This window comes from Oryza brachyantha, chromosome 5, assembly GCF_000231095.2.
Source record: "Oryza brachyantha chromosome 5, ObraRS2, whole genome shotgun sequence".
NCBI classification, from domain to species: domain Eukaryota; kingdom Viridiplantae; phylum Streptophyta; class Magnoliopsida; order Poales; family Poaceae; genus Oryza; species Oryza brachyantha.
Window position 1 is genome coordinate 12,377,091 of NC_023167.2, and position 21,867 is coordinate 12,398,957.

General features: G+C 42.5%; 2 protein-coding genes across 2 annotated transcripts; one reads left to right on the forward strand and one right to left on the reverse strand.

Moving 5' to 3' along the window:
* Positions 1-8,688, reverse strand: LOC102708342 (ARM REPEAT PROTEIN INTERACTING WITH ABF2). The gene is made up of 19 exons (XM_015837105.2): positions 8,286-8,688; positions 8,006-8,172; positions 7,480-7,652; positions 7,267-7,387; positions 7,071-7,145; positions 5,512-5,606; positions 5,111-5,186; positions 4,721-4,828; positions 3,679-3,807; positions 3,464-3,532; positions 3,331-3,390; positions 3,128-3,251; positions 2,899-3,038; positions 1,356-1,419; positions 1,176-1,255; positions 961-1,025; positions 730-847; positions 531-655; positions 1-426 (listed from the first exon to the last, which is right to left on the reverse strand). Exons 1-19 carry the CDS (start codon positions 8,635-8,637, stop codon positions 336-338), a joined length of 2,232 nt encoding a protein of 743 aa, XP_015692591.2. The 5' UTR covers positions 8,638-8,688; the 3' UTR covers positions 1-335.
* An 8,306-nt stretch (positions 8,689-16,994) lies between these two features.
* Positions 16,995-21,820, forward strand: LOC102719112 (probable serine/threonine-protein kinase PBL7). The gene is made up of 6 exons (XM_040523824.1): positions 16,995-17,435; positions 17,538-17,773; positions 19,907-20,304; positions 20,442-20,574; positions 20,723-20,812; positions 21,054-21,820. The coding sequence occupies exons 1-6, from the start codon at positions 17,051-17,053 to the stop codon at positions 21,285-21,287; spliced, it is 1,476 nt and encodes a 491-aa protein (XP_040379758.1). The 5' UTR covers positions 16,995-17,050; the 3' UTR covers positions 21,288-21,820.
* Positions 21,821-21,867: the final 47 nt, after the last annotated feature.

Below are 21,867 nucleotides of genomic sequence, written 5' to 3' on the forward strand. Positions count from 1 at the left end.
TATTACACCGCTCGATCTTATCCTCTCCTCCATCCTCCAGACACGGGCGTACACGGAGCTGCTCTGGACTGGGAAAGTGGCCCTAAATAACTCTGGTAACTATGCGAAGGTGAAACAAAGTAAACCTATCCCAGCCTAGGCTGGTCCGAGGCATGGCTGGCTAAGCCATGGCTCTTACCATGATGGGCACTGTTTAATCGAATGAAGGATGTTACAATGTTGTTGGTACCATCGAATGCCAATGTCCCAACGCCAGAAAAAAGGAATTTTAGCTGTACAAGATCTTCAGAGGCGGCTGTCAGATTGTGGTGGTGTCAAGGATGTGGACGTGGGGCTCATGGCTGCGCATTCCTGTGGCTTGGCCTTAGCGCCTTAGCGAAGAAGTTGCGGAGCTCTGGGATGACACGCTGGATCAGCTGACTGGACCTGCATTGTAAAATGACATGGTAAACGATTTCTGTGGCCTAGAGTGAGTCGGATATGGTAGAGGCATTTGGTCCTATGAACAGGCATTAGGGGAGGAAGGATACCCCGGTCTGATGCAGATCTTTTCAAACTGCTCCAAGATAAATAGGACGCATGTATGTCTGAGTGACATTGCATGAAAAGCTTCGGATAAGTCATACATGTCAGAAACGTTATCTACATTCACATCCTGCAAGGCGGCAGATATACTAAATCAGATCAAGCCAGCACTTTTAGCATAGAGCATACAACAATCATATTTACCTGCGCAATTGTATATTCACACAGACGTTTGAGGCCTTCTAATAGATACTGATCAGCAGCTCTAAGAAGGTCCTGAGAGATATCACTAGTTACTTCCACTGATCCTGTATAGATAAATCTGCATAAAACAAATAGGATTTTCAGACGCTAGTTCAACAGGCATTTGCCTACAAACGAAAAAACAACAAAAGCATCCATGACGGAGGAAGAAAGCTCAACCACACTGCGTACCTCATCATGAGTTCAAACACATTCCATCTGATATTTGGAATTTCTATGTCCCTCGCATCCTTTTCCTAATTAAGATAACAGTATTTAAGTCACAAAAATATATTCAGATTCTTTGAAAGATGAAAAGAAAACAATATCTACAACAGGAATTATTCCACTAAGAAATAAAATCCACATCTACCAACCAGAAAATGAAATGTTATGCCAAGACTCACCCTATATCCACCATCAAACATTGCACGAAACGCATCCGAAGAAGCAAGCAAGGCAATTCTATGTGCATAAAAGCGCTTCCCTGGAGATAACAGGAATATGATTTACATGGATTTAATGAAAAATACAAGAGTATCTAAAGTGATTTTCTGACAACAGCTGGCTCCAGATAAAGTACCAACCTTCCACCAAGAAGGTAACATCTGAAAGTGTCGAACTGTTCACATACTGCTCGCCAAGATAAACCTACAATTGAAGAAAAACTATTAAGTAGCAGGGATTGCCAGAATTATGGATGGAACAATTGCTACAAAATATATCTTTGAAACCAGCATTGCATAAATTAGGTTTTTTTTTTACTGAGATAGCTAACACCTTAATAGGACTGCCAATGAGGTAACTACCAAGCATTATAAATTCAGATGGCAGAATATCTGGATTCTAATGTGTGCTACACTCTAATCCATAGAAACCCACACATGCATATTCATACTCCCTAAGTGAATTCAAATTTTGCTAGTGCCCCTTGTTCATGTCTGAAAAGGTTATTTAAAATGTTGTACTACAAATTCCCAACAAAGGAAATGCATGTTTGGCTTTCTTAGAAAGAATAACTGTGCTGACCTGATGGGCAAATCTTATAATACATGAATGGGAAATCATGCATACGCTGACTAGGACGAGAAGTATTTAAAATTTTAAATGAGTGTGATAGTGCAACGAAGCTTCATGCAATTCGAGAGATGAAACACCATTTGTATTAGTTCACATCAGCCATGGGGGAAATTACACTTTTGAAATTTCATGGCAACAATGGTACCACCAATATCATGATCAAAACCTTTGGAATGGCAAGGTCAGGGCGTCAGGCAACAAGAACAAGATGGTAGGAGGTGATGCTCTGCTGCTATGGATGAGTCAAATAACACATGGGTCTAAACAAATTATTCGATTGTTGGTAACCTTAGGATAACAATAGGTCAAATGAAATTGCTAATCATAAACTGCTACAAAATTAACTTACGATAAGGAATTTTTTTTTAAAAAAACTGTTTGGTAGTTCAACTCAAATGTTGCAGTATGTTCATAGTTTTGCAACACAAATATATCTCAGCAAAATATAAGTGCAATCATATCGCACTTGGTAGTTGATATGTAACTAATGTTTCCTTTTCAACTTAAAAATAACATTAAACTTTAGCTATTAATTTTCACATCTACATAATCCTAAGCTTCTTAATGAAATATTGTGATGAACGTACAAAATTTGCCCCTTTAGAAATATTTTGCAACAGTTTTCTACAACTATCACACAATTCACACGTTTACAGTACTGCAACATTTTTTTCTAGATCATTCTGTGTCTAACCAAGAATGTCCAAGACTTAAGCAAGAACCAAGAATTGTGTTGTGTATGTACAGTTATTATACATCCACCTCCAGTTTCCTGTCAAAATACTAACTGAACCATATTGTCAGGCAACATTTAGCTGGTTTTGTTGAATTACATAAATTCCCCCCCAAACATGTACTCTTTTGTTCATTTCTAACAAATTCCCTTTAGCACATTGATTATACAAATCAAAATCAACATCTGAGCTATCCACATTGTAGTTCAGTTCATATCACAGTGAAAACTATTTGGATATTGCACCACAATCAACTCTATAAAGCCTTTGTCATAAATATGGAAAGGTTGGATTGAATTAAAAACCAAAATTCTACCTGTGGTGTTGGAGATGGAGGTGCAGCATCCATGGGAGAAAGTGCTGCAGCTTTATTGGCCAATTTGTATAGTGCTACTGAACCATCTAGCTGATGCTTCAGGCTTACCGAAACCAGAAGATCAAGAAGCAATTCAAGACCTGAAATAATCCACAATATAGTCAATGATAAATATAACATAAAAGAAATAAAAAGGAGCACATTTTGGTGCATTTAGAATTTCTTATACCGTTATTATCAATAAAAATTGTTCTTTGATCTTCAGGCGCACAGAGGTGTGCAAGGGCCAGAGCAACACGCCTCTGCACACATTTTTCTCCTACTCTCATCATGTAAAGCAAGTGCTTTAACACCTGCGATCATACAGGAGCAAAATGAACTACATGCAAACAAAGGAAAAGCAAAATCTGGTGAGCACTGAGCGCAGCTTACTCGGCCATTTATCTTCTCTTCTAACCTCTTCAGGGTCTTGGCTACACAATCCTTTGTGGCCTGAAATTTAAGATGTCTTAATTAAACTCAGTTCAATGAAAGTGACCGAACAATAATACGATGGCCTGCATACCTGCACAATAAATTCTCCATCTTGCAACTTTTGTATGCCTCCCACTTTAATGAAGTCAGACACATAGTCCTACAACAAGAAGAGTATAATCATTTATTTTGAAAAGAAAAGTGAAGAGAGATCATTCCCTATTCAGAAATCAAACCATTGACCTACTGGTGGGAAACAAGCTATCCACAAATAGATTACCATTTGCTTTAATAATCATGAATTACCTCATTGTCAGCAACTCCGTAAAGGGCAAATGCTGCATTATGTTGCAGAGACCCATTTTTTGAGTCTAGAAGCTTTAGTAGAGGCAACAAACCACCATTATATGCAATGCCTGCTTGGTTATGTGTGTCCTGGGAAACAAATGAACTCTGTGAATTGACTGGAGCATTTTACACTAATATCTTTGTATACTAGGGATTTGAGAAGAAAATAAATAGGCTTATGTCTCAGATATCTGGACTTCATCACTAATATACAGAATGTGCTCTGTCGAGAACAGGAAAGAATTGATAGGCAAAAGAATAATATATCAACATGGTACATTAATGAACATTTGGGCATGTCTCAACTGGTGCATAACACATGAAGCAGTTGTGGGTATATATGGTTCTTTTGTCTTACGGAAGACCAATATATGTTAGTGTCATCACCTAAGATGTTAATATGATGCTTGTGGATTATCCCTTGCATTAATATAGTTAAATAATCAGGTGATAGAAATTATCTCTTAAAGTTCTACAGATGCATTTGCATCAGTGACTTCCAAGGCTCAAGCCACTGCTCTGCAAAAAATCAGTTAATGACAAAACAGGGTATTTTTCTCCGACCAAAGACTCCTATATGCACAGATTCAGATCTATAAACTATCCAGTGTTACTCCTCAAAGGATATTGGATACAGTGGGAGAAAGAGAATCAGACAAAAAGCACCAGCATGCGCAATGAACATTGCTCAACTGCTCAGGTGCTCAAAAGTTAGTATGAAAAGTTTGTCTAAATGGAGAATAAGCTAGGATACTTCAGTTATTCCTACTCTATTATACCTAAACTGTTGTTAAGTCGCCACTGTGCCAATGAATAACGAAAAAAAACACACATAGTAAGGAGCCTAAGTCAATTCATTCAAGAGTGAAGACCCATTATAATTTTTGACAAACTGTATATTATTATATTTGTGTCTTAACATACAACTTCCATGCACACAGAAATTTAGAGGAACAAAGTAATGTTTGCATCACTAAATAAAAAAGGAATTAAATTAAACCTGGGCAAGCCTCCCAAGGGCAAAAGCAGACATTTCTCTGAGTTGGACATCTGCTGACTGTAGCATTTCAATTAGAGGTCGGACTGCACCTCTTTGCACAATATGGACCTGTGAATAATACACATGCACAGGGTGTTTAACAACAAAAAGGTAAGAAAAAAAAATGAACTTGTTTTGATTCATATATTCTAGAATTCCATGCTTGAGCATTCTGTCATACACATAAAATGTTTAGCAAGTACAAAAACACAATACAATAGTGACGTATCTCACACCAGAATATTGTATCAATAGAAACACAATTTAAGTTTACTGCAGTAACTTGTCATAAAAGAATTAGAAACAGCGAGCCAGCTAAAAATGAATGGAAATTGAAGAATCATCAGGTACCTTGCAATCAGAATCAGCCGAAGCAAACTGCCCTAGCAACAAAGCAGCCTCTCTTTGACTCTCCGTACAACAGGAACTGCAAAATGAACAATCATAAGATGTTAGCTAACTTAATATCCTGAATTTAAAGTGGTAAAGGCGTAAAGTTAACCACCATCCAGAAACATGTGTACAATAGGATCTTCACACCCATCAAACATATGGAGTATTCAACCAAGCAAACAGTTATTACCATAGTAATTGGGAATGTTAAAACTTATCATACAGGGCTAAAAATTATACTACTATGTTTGAACCATCAGGAGTAGGATTCAACAAATATATACAATATGATTTATGCATTCAATTATTTCCAAGAACAGTTTAAAACTATGATCCTAAACTACATGCGATGATCATACCTTAATAACCCAATTACAGGTTGCAGGGCCCCTGCATTGAGAACCTCTTTTTTGATATTTGGGGATGAATGAACCAAATTTCCGATGACGCCAACCTGACATGTGAACAGAGTATTTATTGGCATGCACTATAAGAAAGCTCAAAAACAGAAGGCATGCAAGATGGCTGTAATGCTTGTTGGATCAATATTCAGTAAAATATGTCAACAGAGTATTTATTGGCATGCACTATAGGAAAGCTCAAAAACAGAAGACATGCAAGATGGCTGTAATGCTTGTTGGATCAATATTCGGTAAAATACTTCATACAGATAGGAAGTATTGCACGGTGAGAAAGCCAATATACATAATACTGATAGAAATATTTGGAGAAAGGTAGGAGAAAGTGCAGAGACCATTCCCATGCAATTTACTTGTTCTATGTACTAAATCCATGACGTGTATAACTAGCATCTATTAGGCTGTTAGCGGTAATTGATGTTTTTGCCCCATGCTCAAGTGATCATGGTGGTGGTGGCACTGCCATCCCACCACCAGCACCATGGGATCTGTGCATAGATACATGTGTATATGTCTTTACTAAATGAAGAATATTCCCTTGATAATCATATTATTTGCGCATGTGGTTTGTAATAGAACTATTTGAAGATTGATGTTCATCCTTATATATTTGTTTTTCAAGTTGAGAGTCTCTGATATAATTATTCTAAATCATTACAATGCACTGGTATTTGGCTTGTCATAAATCGAAAACAGTGGAACGGTCAATGGGTCATTGAATTTGTAGATCTTGTGTAACAGAAGTTCTTGTGTAACAACTCATTTAATTCTATAGATACCATCCTAGCCATTGCATTGTAAATGCCCTTAGTTCCTTACCTCTGTAATTGCAGATATAAAATTTGTTTTATCAGTCCAACAGCCTAATATGTATTTTTACTTTCACTAAACCAGCAGATTTACCTAATTACCTAATTGGCTCAGTTCAACAAGTTCATGCTAAGTTTCAAGCATGCTTGTTTATGCTTTGTCCAAGTCATGCAACTTTATACGCTTTAATATGTTCATGCACTAGGTCCATTTCATGCAGTCAAGCATAGTAGTCAATATTCAATGTTCTGTAGACAGGGTTCAAAAAAACGGCAGTACATTTGTTGCCTATTCCACCATTACTGTAGCTAACAGCTCCCTATGTTATTTTAAACTATAATTGCATGTTGTTTGGAGGCTGAAGTAGTAGAGAACTTGAATCAAATTCAACAAAAAAAAAACTTAAATAAAAATTGCTACAGCAAACAAGAAAACAGGGGTTTTATTGTTCTGGGAGAACACAAAGTGAAATTTGTAACCCTGGCTGTAGAGAATGAACCCTTTAAAGTCCATGTTCTAGAACGCATTAGGATAACTGCTGATTCAAGATTGCACGTAACTAGAAAATTTGCAACACTAACCACATGAGCAATACAACATATCAGTCAGTATCAACCTTAACAAAAAAAGAGTTCTACCAGAGAAGAGCAGTTCATAATTCACAAAAAAACAAATTCTTAGTGTCTTACCGCTTCATAATGAATCGCAGCATCCTCTGAACGAAGCATTAAGATCAAAGTTGGCAATGCATTGCAATCAACAATCTGTATTAAGGGGAGAATTACACAAAAGAAAAGTATGAGTAAATATGGATGCAACTGTGGTGCTATGGTGTTAAAATGTATCGTATTTGGGCTTCGTTATTTTGAACTTTTGGCATCTCACCTGGCTTTTGTTTTCATCATTTTTGAAAGCCAACGTCCGCAAGGCGCCTGCAGCTGCCCTCTGCACCTTAAGATCCTGTGATTCTAGCAATTCAACAAGAGGTGGAATTCCGCCTTCAATTCTGCAGTAAGGAAACATATAAAAACATCATTAAGTGATCAAAAGATCCCAGTTAAAGGAGCATCATACCATCAACAAAATATAGAGAAAAACCTGACACAAGTTTTGATGTTGCTATTTTCATGAGCTAAATTGGTGATTGCATCAGCTGCTCTCCTGATAACACTGTTAACTGCCCTCAAGTTTGTAGCATTTTTGTGCCTTTTTAGAAGATTCACCAGCAGTGGTAAGGCACCGGCATCAACTATAAGTTGTTGATGTTCAGGCTGTTATGCAAACAACAGTAAGCAATTAATAACTAATTTTTTCAATAGTAACTTAGGTCAAAAACATACTAATGAGGTCCGCTCAAAAACATCAATTTTCATGAATCGCTTAAGGGAGCTAGGGAACATGAAACATGTTTACACAAAACTAGTAAGTTACTAGGTGCTAACTGCTAAGTATCTTGTACAATAGTTGTCCTCGTTAAATTTTGCTAGATGGTGGCATATCCAAAGCTACAACTATAATTTGTGTTAAGAAATGAGACATTTGGATGATTTTAGCTGGGAACAATAACAGTAGTTCAATCAATCAGAATGGAATTGGGGAAACTACTACAGAACGAACGGTGAACCTTTACTGCTAGGAGGCCGAGAGCGAAGGCAGCCCCCTTCTCGACCTCGTGCTCGAACGGCCGAGGCTGCTGCTCCTCCTGCACCACCGCCAGGGCAGGGGGCTCCTTCAGGTGGCACACCAACGCCGGCACCGCGCCGCCCTCTACGATCACGTTCACAACCTCCTCTGCGAAAGAAAAACACAACATCCAGATCCGCCTCAGCAGTGAACGGGCCCGGAGCGATCGCGGAAAACCACGGATCGGCGCGGTGCGCGTGGGGTTCGGGTGGGGATTTTACCGTTCTTCGCGAGCTCCGCGAGGACGTGGGTGGCGCGCTTGGCGGCGGCGCGGTCCGCGTGGCGCCAAGAGAAGCACCGGTGGAGGGCATCGACCTGCGTGCGGACCTCGCGGACCAGCGCCGCCTGGGAGTGGCGGCAGCAGATCTCCGGCCCGGCCGAGCCGTCCTCCTCCTCCTCGTTGTCGTCGTCGGCGCCGGCGCTCCCGAGCGACGACGGGGTGGCGGTGGCGGTGGCGGCGGCGGCCGCCGCCGCCGCCGCCGAGGCGGAGGCCGCGGCCTCGTCCTCCAACTTCCTCTTCTGCCCCTTGCGGCGCGGGCGATGCGGCGGCTGCTGCTGCTGCTCCGCCTCCATGGACGGCGATGGGAGGGGCTTGTCGGAGGTTGGGGAAGAAAGGGGGCGGAAGCAAAGTGTTTGTGCCCAGCGAAGGAGGGATTTATTTCGTGATTGGTTAAAAATTGAACACTTTACTGTTCGTATTAGTTTTTACCGTGACAATTTTTGCTCTTTTTTTCCACGGAATACCCCAGTATATAACTTTTCTCGATTTTTATTATCTTTTGAAGCTTTCTATTTTTTAATTTTAAACTTAAAATATTCTAAAACTTATCTTAATCTTTATAAAATGTGTCGTGTAGACAAATAATAACATTACGTCCGGATATGTCCGGAGTAGTTGCTATGTTGTGCCAACTCCAAATAACTCTATCGCATTATTCTCACTTCTGAATAATGTGACTATGTCGGATCGAAAAGGTTTAGTTCTTAACATAGTCACTCTATCATATAAATGTCATCCTATATTATTAGACGTGGTACATCTCAGCACTATGAATGTGGCTATTTCTCTGGGTCTAAGTTCGTTATGCTAGAGTGTGTCACGTTTAGTAATAGATTCATTTTTTGGGACAAAACGAGTAAGTTTTTTTAAAGGTTTAGTCTTAAAATTAAAAAGGTTCAAAAAATAACCAAAAAATGTTTGTTTTCTTAACTTGTTTTATTTGAAGTAATTTTAACATGGAAAATATGGTGAGTTGAAATCACAAAACCTATTGCTGAATACTCCAGCAACGATAGTCCCAACTTTTTACCATATATTCATTCTATGTTTCTCCCCATGTCACCTGTATTCACGTAGGATTGCATTCTCGTGTCTATGCAACCAATACCGTATCTTTATTTTTTTTCATTTTTTTCCTTTACATCGTACTCCCTTCATTTCATAATATAAGATATTCTAGTCTTGACTAGATTTATATGGATGTCAATGAATCTGTCTATATATATATTCATTGATGAATTTAGACAAGACTAAAAAGTCTTATAATATGAAACTATCATTTTAGAGTAATTTTAGATTTTTAACTGATTCCTATAAAGTTATACAGAATTCCAACATTATCAGGGAGCATTTAGCGTGAAATGATAGTTTTATTTGTAGACACCTATTGGCCATGGTCTACTTGAGATACGGATAAGTTCATATCACACCGCTTAATTATCATGCTTGTGTAAGAAATCCCTTATTTATGACAAATATTTTATACACCTCAGACAGCAAAACCAGCTAAATGCCCGTAAAGACAATGCATTTTGGTTTTAGTGGCGGCTTTCTTTTTTTTGTCATGTCCAAATCAATTGGTATATTCTTTTTTATTTGTATGATACATAGTTAGTCAGAGATGTAAAAAGTAATTAAATGTGAGTAAATAAATATATATTTGTATGTATGAACAACAATAAAACCGGGTTATATTGGCCTTGGGGTATTTTGGTTGGTTTCGATAGTTTGATGGGAGTAAAATATTAGTTTGAGTAAAGTACGTGGCCGGTCCATAAACTTGTGGTGCGGTACCACTTAGGTCCATAAATTTAGAAAATACACGTTTAGCTTCATGAACTTGTTTTAATGTCTAAAACCATAGACCTGGATTGTATATTAAAACGAGTTCATCGACCTGGATGATATATTAAAACAAGTTTATGGACCTGGATGGTACATTAAAGCAACTTTATGGACCTAAACATGCATCTTCTAAGTTCATGAACCTAAATAGTACCGCGAAGGACCGGCCATGTATTCTACTCTATTAGTTTTATAGTTGAAGAATATTATTTTTACAAACCCACAAGTTAAGAGAGGTAAGAGCTGTGTGTTCAACTGTGTCCAATATCTACCTTAAAATTTATTTTGGAAAAACAAGTCTAAAAAATCAATCTCCAATAGTATTCAATACATGCTCCTAATTTTACTTTGCTCCTAACACTGAGCCAGATTTAGAGATTTTTTGTGTTCTCAATTACTCAAAACCAATAAAATAGGAGGCCATTGGAGTTGGGGAATATTTAGGGAGAGAATTATTTTGGGACAACCCTTTGACATAATAATTTTGGGCTTGATTTTTGACTTTGTCGTAGATGCTCTAAGACTTGTAGCAGTTTGAAAGGACCTGATATAATAATTTTGGGGCTTGATTTTAGTTTAACATATCACAAAAATTTTAGTTGTGGTGCATATCAATGCATAATGTTGTGCATGCCAATGCATAATGTTGTATTTATGGTCTAACCACATACGCGGGGAGAATGAATGCCATATGCTATATAGGGAGCACATGCCTGTCATTTTTCAGTCGTGAATTTTAGCCAGTTCGATAAAATGCAAACACACAATCGATCCGGCGCATCACTCCTCAGGTTGGATTCTCGATCTGGTTGGGATATTGGCGAGTTAATTACTCCTTCGGTCACTTTTATATGAGATGTAGGACATCAAGTTAGTGAGTGATTTCGTATGCTTTTGTTGTCTGGAGACCAACCAGAGAGAGTATATGAAGTACTCAAGTTATTAAGTGTATACTCAGCTTATACATCAAGAAATAAAAAAAGATAAATCCAGTGCATAAACTATATTTATATTATTCACACCCAATTTGTGTTTTTTTTTCTCAATGCGTAGCAGCGTAGGTCAGGGTAGCACTTGAATTTTGGTGGAATAATAGATGTCATTCTTCTACATTATAATTTTCTTTAGATTTTTTTTTGCAACGATGTGTATTGGTTTTGAGAGAAAAGGTATACCAGAGGACATCTCTTTGGAAACTAGAATCAAACTTATTGTTAGCTTGTCCTCAGCTTTTATGTACACGTTTTACAAACTTAAAAACAATCTGTTTTTTAAGTTTGTCTATAGAAATTCATCATTTCACTTTTCTACGCTAGGGTTTCAACTTTGTAATGATTAATTGCATCATTTGTATCATTAAATAGCTATATAAAAGATAATCCTCTACTTTTACCAACAAAAGTACACAATATTAGTGTAACTACAAATTTATTGTAGGTCATTTTTTCGGCATGACGTTCCCAGATAACTTATCTTTTTTTAACACTAGATGACAAATCGTGTATTAAGCAAAACCAATAATTTGAGTAAATATCTCAAGAGAAATTGTCAATTTTTTATGACGTGGCCTCACATGTAGACTTATTTATAGGAGCGTTGACGCGAAATTTGCACAACATGCAAAGGCTGAGGAGATTTTCTTAACTCGAGTGCAGGTCTTATCAAATCAGGTTTGGTGCGTGCCAGTCAAATGACAAGGAAGATAGAATTATATCAAACAACCGATAGGATGACAAGATTCGCTAAGACCACCAGATTGATGAGATATTAAGACCAACCGATTGGTGTAGAAGCGTTATAGTAAGACAATCGGGTATATTATTGATACACAAGCAACAAGTATGCAGACTGGCAAGTATCATCGGCTACAACCAACTAATGATTGATCAAGAACTATAAAATATCTAACATAGCTTACTATGAGTAATCTTATTAGGTCAAACCAAACCGATGCAACATCATATGACACCTAGCAATGTCAGATTAGATACTAAATAGATCAAAATTGATTATCAACAAGGAGCCTATTAGCCGAAGGCTACCACCAGACAATAACAAACATAAATCTATCTAATTTAGCTTAGTACGGATGACCTTTATATGTCGGATCGAATCAATGCAACATAATATCACAATTAACAAAAGATAGATTGACCGACTAGCAAACCTAGATAGACTATAAATGTAATGAGTCAGTGGTTGATAACTTATCGGCTAGAACTTCGATAAAATAGTGAGCAAGATAAATCAACTTGATATAAACTATTTGATAAACATAATCTAGTAGATCGAACCTAACCGAGACAGTATGAGATTGAAGATATCAAACAACAAATATTAAGTCAAGATGAATCACTCAAAGTGGCCGACCAGATCAACGCAATATACCAGAATAACTTAGAACCGAATTGATATAGTCAGTAACAATAATACAAGTTTTGAGCCATAAAACCATATCAAAATATCAGACTGAACCGAGAAAGTCCTAATCTAGTCGATGCAGCTACCATGGCGATGATAACAAACTCACGTACCAGAGGTCAGATCTAACCGATGTAGCCCAGTCGAGAGGCCGCTTAGTCGAAAAATTACTTCTAAGGGCAGGGATGTGTTGGAATTGTATTGATCTAATTAGATTATTTACATGGCCTCAGGCACATGTTTATACCCTTCAGTTCTAAAAGTTGAGCTTGAATATGACATAAGACTTTTCTAACAAGAAAAGAAAAATAACTAGTTAGGTCTAATTACAAGAGATATTTGAAGAAAGGATAAAAACTCTCTTGACATGGTATTCTCATTTCCTTTTAAATTTGGTCTTTCCATACATCGATTGGCTTCTTTTCTTAATTGGATCCACTAGAGGCACATACCAAATTTTAGCGTTAATAAAGAGATGTAGGAAAAATGACAACTAATGTAATATTAAACCTTAAGAGTAAATAATAAGTTGGTTTATTTCCATAATTGAAAGCTTATTTGACTTTAAAACTTGTAGCATTCCTTGGGACAGCTTTGGGATATGTAGAGTCTGGATTGGGGTTGGAATTGGAAGCTCCCAATCTCGTTTAGATATTTTAAGCAACTCTTGGGGTTTTTTTTTATCTTTGATTTCCTAAAAAACACTTATATACTAGAATTCATATATTCAAAAACATCATAGCTAAAACCATATTATCGAGTAGTGGTTAGTGGTTCAGCCATTATATTATGATTGCGTTCTTCGGGCTAGATTATTCCTCGGTTTTTGCGCGCGCACCTTCCCAAACAACTAAATGGTGTATTTTTTTTAAAAAAAGTTTATATATAGAATTTCATCAGCTCATCTTTTAGAGAGTAGCTTTTTATATTATTAAATAGTTATTAAAAATAAGATATTTTCATCTTCATCTTTCCATGAGTAAAAAGAACACAACCATATAAGTCCTCCAGAAGAAACACTAGACACTCAACCTGAGCATGGCTGAGCAGCTGAATGCCTGAATAGGGGTTAGTTTGAAAAAACGGTGTCTAAATACCACCTCACCTATGGGCATGAACCAATTATTCACTGATTTGGACTTTTCAAATCATTCGTGAGGCTGCGTTATTTGTTAGATAAAAACTTTGTGTTGGTTCGTAACTATCCCACGACTCCACGAGGAGTTCAAGTCTTATAAGAACACAAAAATTTTCCGCTATAACTGTAGCCTACACCATGGTGTCATGCCATGAGGAACGGATCCTCCACAGTCGATTTTCCCGTGCAGTCGTCGTTGACATATGGGTCTAAGGAGTTGCTGGGCCCACATGTCAGTGACAAGAAAATCTGCAGTCGACTGTCAAAGGATCTCAATGATCGTTCATGGCATTAGTTTTTCAATTTGTGTGTGCACAATTTTTCTAATCAACCTGGTAGAACAACATAAATAACAACGAAAATGAAAAATCAAGAATGCCATTTGATTCGATGGCATGTCAAGAAAAGTCAGTGCGCTGTCTGGCCAACCACTGCTCTGCAAACAGTTTTTACGCATAGTCAAAACACAGTTTTACAAGCGGAAGTGGCAGTCGAAGGCAACAGATCGCATGTGAATATAAAGCACATCTTTACCACCGATGCTGCGATGCACCCCATCGACCACGGACGAATATGTATTTTTGCAGGCGTTCCGTACCATCCACCGCCAATAATAATAATAATTTTTCATGAAAAAAAATCCTAAACGTTTAATAAAAAATGTTTAATCGCTCAATCCCAGTGTCGATAGTCAGCTCGTTGTCACCATCGACGCCGTCATCAGCGTCTTCGCCATCTTCGCCAGATGTCAACTACTTAGAAGATGGCGCTGTTAAGTATGACAGATGAAATAGTTGATAATATTAGAGAAGAGAATATAATGCATGGGCGTCTCGGCCTAGGATTGTTTATGTGGTTCAATGTTGCATTTTAATTTAGTACAAGTGTTGAATTTTAAAAGTGTAATGATATATTTGTGACTTTGAATTAATAATATAACATACGACAAAAAGCAGATCTAACATAACCAACGACCCTAGTGAAGTGTTTGTAAATTACCCTAATATATATAACATCATCAGTTATTACATAGCTCTTGCTCGTAAATATGAAATCACTTATTACTCCGTTCGTTGAATCTAGTATTCGTGACAAACCATCAATGTGGAAACATTTCCATAACCACTACACAAACAAATATTAACTCTTCATTTGGAAAAGACGGTATTTAATCGATGCATATGGCTGCGTGGGGCTCCAACCTTCATTCAGTAATATCCGAACTAGAAGTTGCATATACTAACATTACTAACCCACCACGCGGCACACAAATCTCTGGTGTCCCTCCCCCAACCCCCAGTACGTATGCCTTGTTGCGTGACACTTAACTTCTTCACCACTGATTAAATCGATAGCCCATCATTGAATTCTTCCTTCTTACCTTCAGCGTAGATCCACCCAAAAAGCGAAGAGATCGATCTGCCTGCGTACGGACGCCATCATTTACTGTGCGTTTTCTGTACAAAAGCTGCGTTCTTTCCACTAACTAGTCATTATCGTATCGTTCTTTCGTTTTTATGCGAATGATTCTTAAACAGTTAAACGGTGTATTTTCTCTAAAATACAGCTATATATAACTTCATCATCTCATCTTTTAAAAATAAATTTTGACTTTATCATATACACCACTAAATAACTATAAAAAAATCTGATAATTGTTTACTTTTCATCTTCCACCTGGAAAAAGAAAACAACTATACTTGGCCCTGCCATTCCAGTGTCCGCTTGTACAGTAACAGTACCCACCAAGACGCGTCGCCCTGATCATGCGTGTGTAGGTTACTGCCGCTGCAGTAGATCTGAGCGCGAGACGGCTGCAGCGACTAATTCATGCGCATGTATAGCCTAGCTACCCGGCCCGGTGGGGAGTTTGGTGTGGGACAGTGGGAGCGCAAACAAAATGGCGGTCACGAGCGCGGAACGGTGGCCAGCCCGGCCGGCCGGCCGGCTGCGCTTCACCCCCCCGCGCGCACACGCCGCACCGCATGTGAGTCCGCCCCCTTTTGGCGGCTTGCCCGTCGCGGCCCCGCCTCGCGTCTCATATTTCTTTTTCCCCCCTCTGCGCGCGTTTCTTCTCACCCCGGTTGACCGACTTCCCTGGTCACGCTGCCGCTGCTCGTGTAAGAGCGAGTATAATAGCAAGCTATAAGCCAGCTAAATGCTGATGTGGAAGAGAGAAAAGAGGAGAAAGAAGAAGCTGGCTATAAGCTTATAGCCAACTCAGGCACAGGAACAAGACACTATGTGAGAGACATGTGGGTCTTGCATTAAAGATAAATAGCTAACTATTATATAAGTGGACTATAAGAAGACTATAAAAAATTTTATAGTCAACTTGTTAACTATATTATTAGCCTTTATTAGCCTTGCTCTAACTGCGCCGTCACCCGTCACCTGCCGTAACGCAGTTGCCGGCGGCCACTCGCATCGCATCTACTGTCAGAAAGAAGATACAGCTGCGTACGTGCGGTTTTACCGAGTTAGCGTAGGCGCACTGCGTGGTCCCTCGCACAGGAAGGCCCACTTATCATTGCTCGCAAACTTACAATGCGTATGCTACGGTTCTTGTCTAAAAGAAGACATCACGTTATGCGTAGACTACTAAAACCGGACAAGAATAACGTATCCTACCAATCGACATGTCACATCCATGGCACCGGGAGTGGCGCACCCACCTTTTAGTTTGTGTTGATATTCGTAAGTTTAAAATTTAAATTTTTAATCATAAATTTAAAGTTTATTTTAGAGGTTTTTTACCGATGTTTATTTTTTCAGTTTTAGTTTTTAGATATCTAAAGGTAATATATATATATAATTTTTATTTATAAATTATTTTTTATTTATAAATATGCTATTTGGTTTTTTATAGAAAATTCCAATTACAATCATCTCTTGTGTGCGCCGGTGTGCCAACGCCAGTGCCGCCACTTGCCAACTCGTCGGGGGGAGCAGATAGGGCGAGCTACTACTAGCAGCAGAGGCAGAGAGCTCAAAGCCGTTAGCTGCAGCTGGGACGTTAATTATGGGTATTACACTGCTTGCTCTAGTGCTCCGGCCCATATCTCTTGCACGGCGCACGTTGCCCACCGTGCAGGGAATGCGAGCTCGATCGGCCGGAGTAAATTGCACGGTAGCTACATTCCAGTAGATTCAGAGAATTTCTTACTATACTCTGGGTTTATTCCCGTGCACCTGCCCTCCTCCTATATATTTTGGCGCTTCTGCGCGCGCCTGCTCATCTCGGCTCACTCTTCACTGTTCCACCCGCGGGCTTCTCCGGCCACTCCCGCGGCAAGGAGAAAATGGCGGATGCTTCGGCGGCGTCCCCTCCTTCGCCGGCGGCTCCTTCTCCTTTCGCCGCGGACGACCTCGTCGACGCGCGGCTCGCGCCGTGGCCGCCGTTCACTCCGTGGCCGGCGCCCGGCCAGCTCCACCACCACAACGCCCGTGGCGGCGGGCACCCGAACCCGCTCTTCACCATACTGCCGGCCTCGGCGCTGGCGATAGGACTCGTGCTGCTCGTCGCCGTGGCCGTCATACTGGTGATGACGCGCCGGGCGAAGCCCGGGGCGGTGGACGCCGCCGGAGCCAGCTGCAACGGCGACAAGCCGTGCGCCCCCGCGTCCAGCTGCGGCAGCAGCGTCCGTGGCTACAACAACTCGAGGTACTACGCCGCCGCCGCCGCTGGTAAGTTTTCCCGGCAAGCAGCCATCCAACCAACCAACCGCACCAACCAATGCACCATTACATCGATCGCAACAAGGCGCTGACCATGTCCGTGTGGTGCAGGGTGCATATACGGCGGGAGGCTCGGGTTCTCGGTGCAGCCGCGGAACCGCGGCGCGCAGGTGTTCACGTACCGCGAGCTGGAGAGCGCGACGGACGGGTTCAGCGAGTGCAACGTGGTGGGCCGCGGCGCGTACGGCGTGGTCTTCCGCGGCCGGCTCGGCGACGGCACCACGGCCGCCATCAAGCGGCTGCAGCTTGACGGCCGGCGCGAGGGCGAGCGCGAGTTCCGCATCGAGGTATGCCCCAGCAAGCCTTCACCCGCCATGCATCATCCAACCATAGCTTAAACATTAACCAACATCACATTCTGGCGAAGCAACCGTACGTACGTACGCGCGGGCGCGAGCGCGAGAGTGAGCGAACATCCCCATCAACACACGTCTCGTCCATGTGCACGTACGGCCGCCGCTTTTGTTTCTTCAATTTCGTACCAACCGTAGCTACCTGTAGGCAGCCGCAATACCAGCCCCGCGCGCATGCAGCACTGCAGCAGATCAGAGCGGGTAGCTAGCTCCCACGCAGCAGCGGTTGTTGCCGGCTAGCTCTGCCGTCAGCCCGCCCTGGACGGTTCACGGTTCACGTATGCCTGTGTGTCTCGTGCGTACGTAGCGTACGAGACCTGGAAACGTAAACAAGTGCTCCTCCTGCCTGCCTGCCTGCCCGTCCACCCGGTTGCTTAATCCAGTGTGCAGCACCAGCAGCAGCATCACCACTGGACGCTAGTGCCTTCCGCGACAGTGCCCACCCCCTTTTGGTCGTTTGTGACAGACTGTTGGCGCTGTCTTGTGCCCGGGGGAATGAGACGGAACGCATGAGCCGAAGACGCACAGCGGCGCAGGATATTCGGGCTGGCTAACCTTGGCGTGTCATGCGCAACTTGCCGCGACACGGGGGAAGGTGAGGCACGGAAAAAAAATTTGGTGAATACCGGCTGCAAACATTAGCCCTTGCAACCATGATTTGGATGTGCGACATGTGGATGAGAGTGAGATCCCACGTTCAGTCGATCGACTCCCGACTTCGAGAGAAAGGGAGAGAATACTCGGCTCGCTTGCGTTGGCTACAGCAAACAGAAGCATGGTCATCAAGCAGGGTGACGGGCCGATCTAATGCGCAGACAGGCGCGCGCCTCCGCCGCATGCGATACGTATAAGGATACATATACATACATACTTTATCCGTCCCTAAATATTTGACACCGTTAACTTTTTAACACATATTTGACACATCGGCCCCGCGCGCGGCTGTTTCTCCGCCAGTACAGTTCTTTGAGGTGTTTGGCTCATCGGCTAAGGCACACCAGGCGGCTATAGCCTGTAGCTAATGCACACGGCCCTTTGACTTACTGGCTAGGAGTGGTTAAGTATCACGCGAGCCTTAATCTAATCTAAGGTAGAGTCACTCTCAAATCTGCATGGGACAGTTTTGCTCGTGTCATAGGGCAACCGTTTTTGGACTGACATTTTGGGTTAATGACGAGCAGATTGGGGGTGTTGCTATTACTGCTCAGGTAGGCATCTTTTGTTTCTTACTGAGGCATCCTATAACTTTGAAGAAGGCATCATGAGTGCATGACACCACTGACGCTCTACTACATGTCCTCGGCACGGACGACCGATGCCGTTGTGCGGTTTGATGTGTTTGATGTGTTGGGGCTAGGGTATGTCTCTCGCTGCAGCCCTGCGAGTGGCATTGCACATTTGCGTACAGATCGAATTGACCTTGCAGAGTTTGGAAATGATGGTCACGAGATGAGTGTGGGCTTTCCTGCCGGCCTGTGGTCGGTTGACGAAGCCGAGGATCCATCAGTCTCGCCATTTAAGAACCTGACCGTCTGACAGCTGCGCCAGGTCCATCGGATCAATTGCCCGATCTGGGCCGTCGTCCCGGGAGCCGTGGTGGCTCCTCACGTACGACATGTCCCCGCAGTAAATAACCTAACCCAGGCCATCCTCGTTCAGCCTGCCACGCCCGTGTCAAGTGCAACACAGAATGGATCATGGTTGGGGTAGTATACTAGTATGTACGCTCGACTGTGGTCTTTCGTTTTACTGTGAGTACACGCGTAGCACAGTATACTATGCGTTTGGATCCATGTGACGGATGAGCCATTGAGGATCGAGGACGACGAGGACACGTCCCTGTGACCCTGTGTATGTCGATGTGCAGTGCAGGGGCGTCGCTTCGTGCTCACTTTTGTCCAAATTAAGCGAAACGACAAAAAAAAAAATTCCGACACGATGGCACAGTATGGATCCATCGGCCGTATCATGCATGTATGCATGCATGCAGTGTGTGGGGGCGATACTGTGATACACAGTACAAGTGATTAGTGTTGTTGCAGTAACACGTACGCCTGTGCAACACAGGTCGACCTGCTGAGCCGGATGCACTCGCCGTACCTGGTGGGGCTGCTGGGCTACTGCGCCGACCAGAGCCACCGGCTGCTGGTGTTCGAGTTCATGCCCAACGGCAGCCTCAAGAGCCACCTCCACCGCCGCGCGGCGGCGCCGGCGGAGCAGCCGCCGCCGCTGGACTGGCAGACGCGGCTGGGCATCGCGCTGGACTGCGCCCGCGCGCTGGAGTTCCTCCACGAGCACAGCTCCCCCGCCGTGATCCACCGCGACTTCAAGTGCGGCAACATCCTCCTCGACCACAACTACCGCGCCCGTGTCTCCGACTTCGGCATGGCCAAGCTCGGCTCCAACAAGGCCAACGGCCAGGTCACCACCCGCGTCCTCGGCACCACCGGCTACCTCGCCCCTGAGTACGCACGCCACAAGAATCCAATCCTCTCTCTCTCTCTCTCTCTCTCTCTCTCTCTCTCTCTCTCTCTCTCTCTCTCTTCTGTTATTAACTCATCGATGTGCTTGGCTAAACTGCGGTCGTTACTGCGCGCTGCAGGTACGCGTCGACGGGGAAGCTGACGACCAAGTCGGACGTGTACAGCTACGGCGTCGTGCTCCTGGAGCTGCTCACCGGCCGGGTGCCCGTCGACACGAAGCGGCCGCCGGGACAGCACGTACTCGTCTCTTGGGTCAGTACCCTATAACACCATCATTAATTTCCCATGTGAATCTGTCATTTGCCTTCGTTAGGATCAGCCTTGCATGCCCATCAGGATGACCAACAGACGACACGCCGAAGTTCTCTCACTTTTTGCCATGTCCAATAAACGCATGCAGGCGCTCCCGCGGCTGACGAACCGCGAGAAGCTCGTGCAGATGGTGGACCCTGCCCTCATAGGCCAGTTTTCCTTGAAAGACCTGATCCAGGTATATACATATACATGGATACATCGTCCTAATCCACCTTCTCTACATACTTCGGTATTAAATCGTTTCTCATCATTGAATCTAGCTGAGTAGGATGTGCGCTGTTAAATACAACAATAAAAAACAATTTGGTACTACGAGGTATATTTTTTGTTAGTTTTTGTTAGACCGAAGCAAATCTCACCAGACAAAGCAAATTAACGACATGGAAATTAACGTTGCTCTCTTCTGCAAACTGCAGGTGGCCGCGATCACCGCGATGTGCATACAGACGAAGGCGGACTACCGGCCGCTGATGACGGACGTGGTGCAGTCGCTGATCCCCATCGTGAAGACCCCGCTCATGTCCTGCACCTCCACGCCGCTGCGGCCCGCGCACCACCACGCCGTCTACATGATGAGCCCGGGCAGGGGATCCTCCAACGGCGGCGCCGCGCTGGAAACGCGGTGCATCATGCACGGCCCCCTGGATTAAACCGGCTGCATTTATATATATGATCATATGCTGTAGCGGCTATCTCCTGTACACGTCTCTCGTCGATCGCTAGCCTGGAGTACTACTTGAGCCAGGCTTGCAGGTGGGGAAGAAGAGATAGATGACCAGCTTAATTGCTTGCTCTCGTGTCAAGCTGCTCGATCGGTCGGATGGAGATCGCTGCAGGCGCTACTCCCCCTGCTGTATAGAACGGTGCCACCATGTCACCCTCTCCATCAAGCTCACCTTGCAAGTTATCCTTGCAAATTGCAGACAATTGTACGAAACTCACGTACTAGTACGTACGGGTTATATATTTAGGGACAGCTGTACGACGATTCCTTGTTCTTTTGTACGAAAAATCATATATGTTATAGTAGTATTCATATTCATGTATAATAAGATAAGATGGAAAAAAAGACAATAAATGAGTCCTTTCTCAGGAGCTGTCTAATTAAAGAGTTGCTGGGTTTGTCCCGCCATCACCAAACTGTAATGATGACACGAGATCCGGTGTGATGGTTATTTCATCATTTGTTAAGCGAACAGATTTGGCATCATCAGATCGAGCTTATTATGG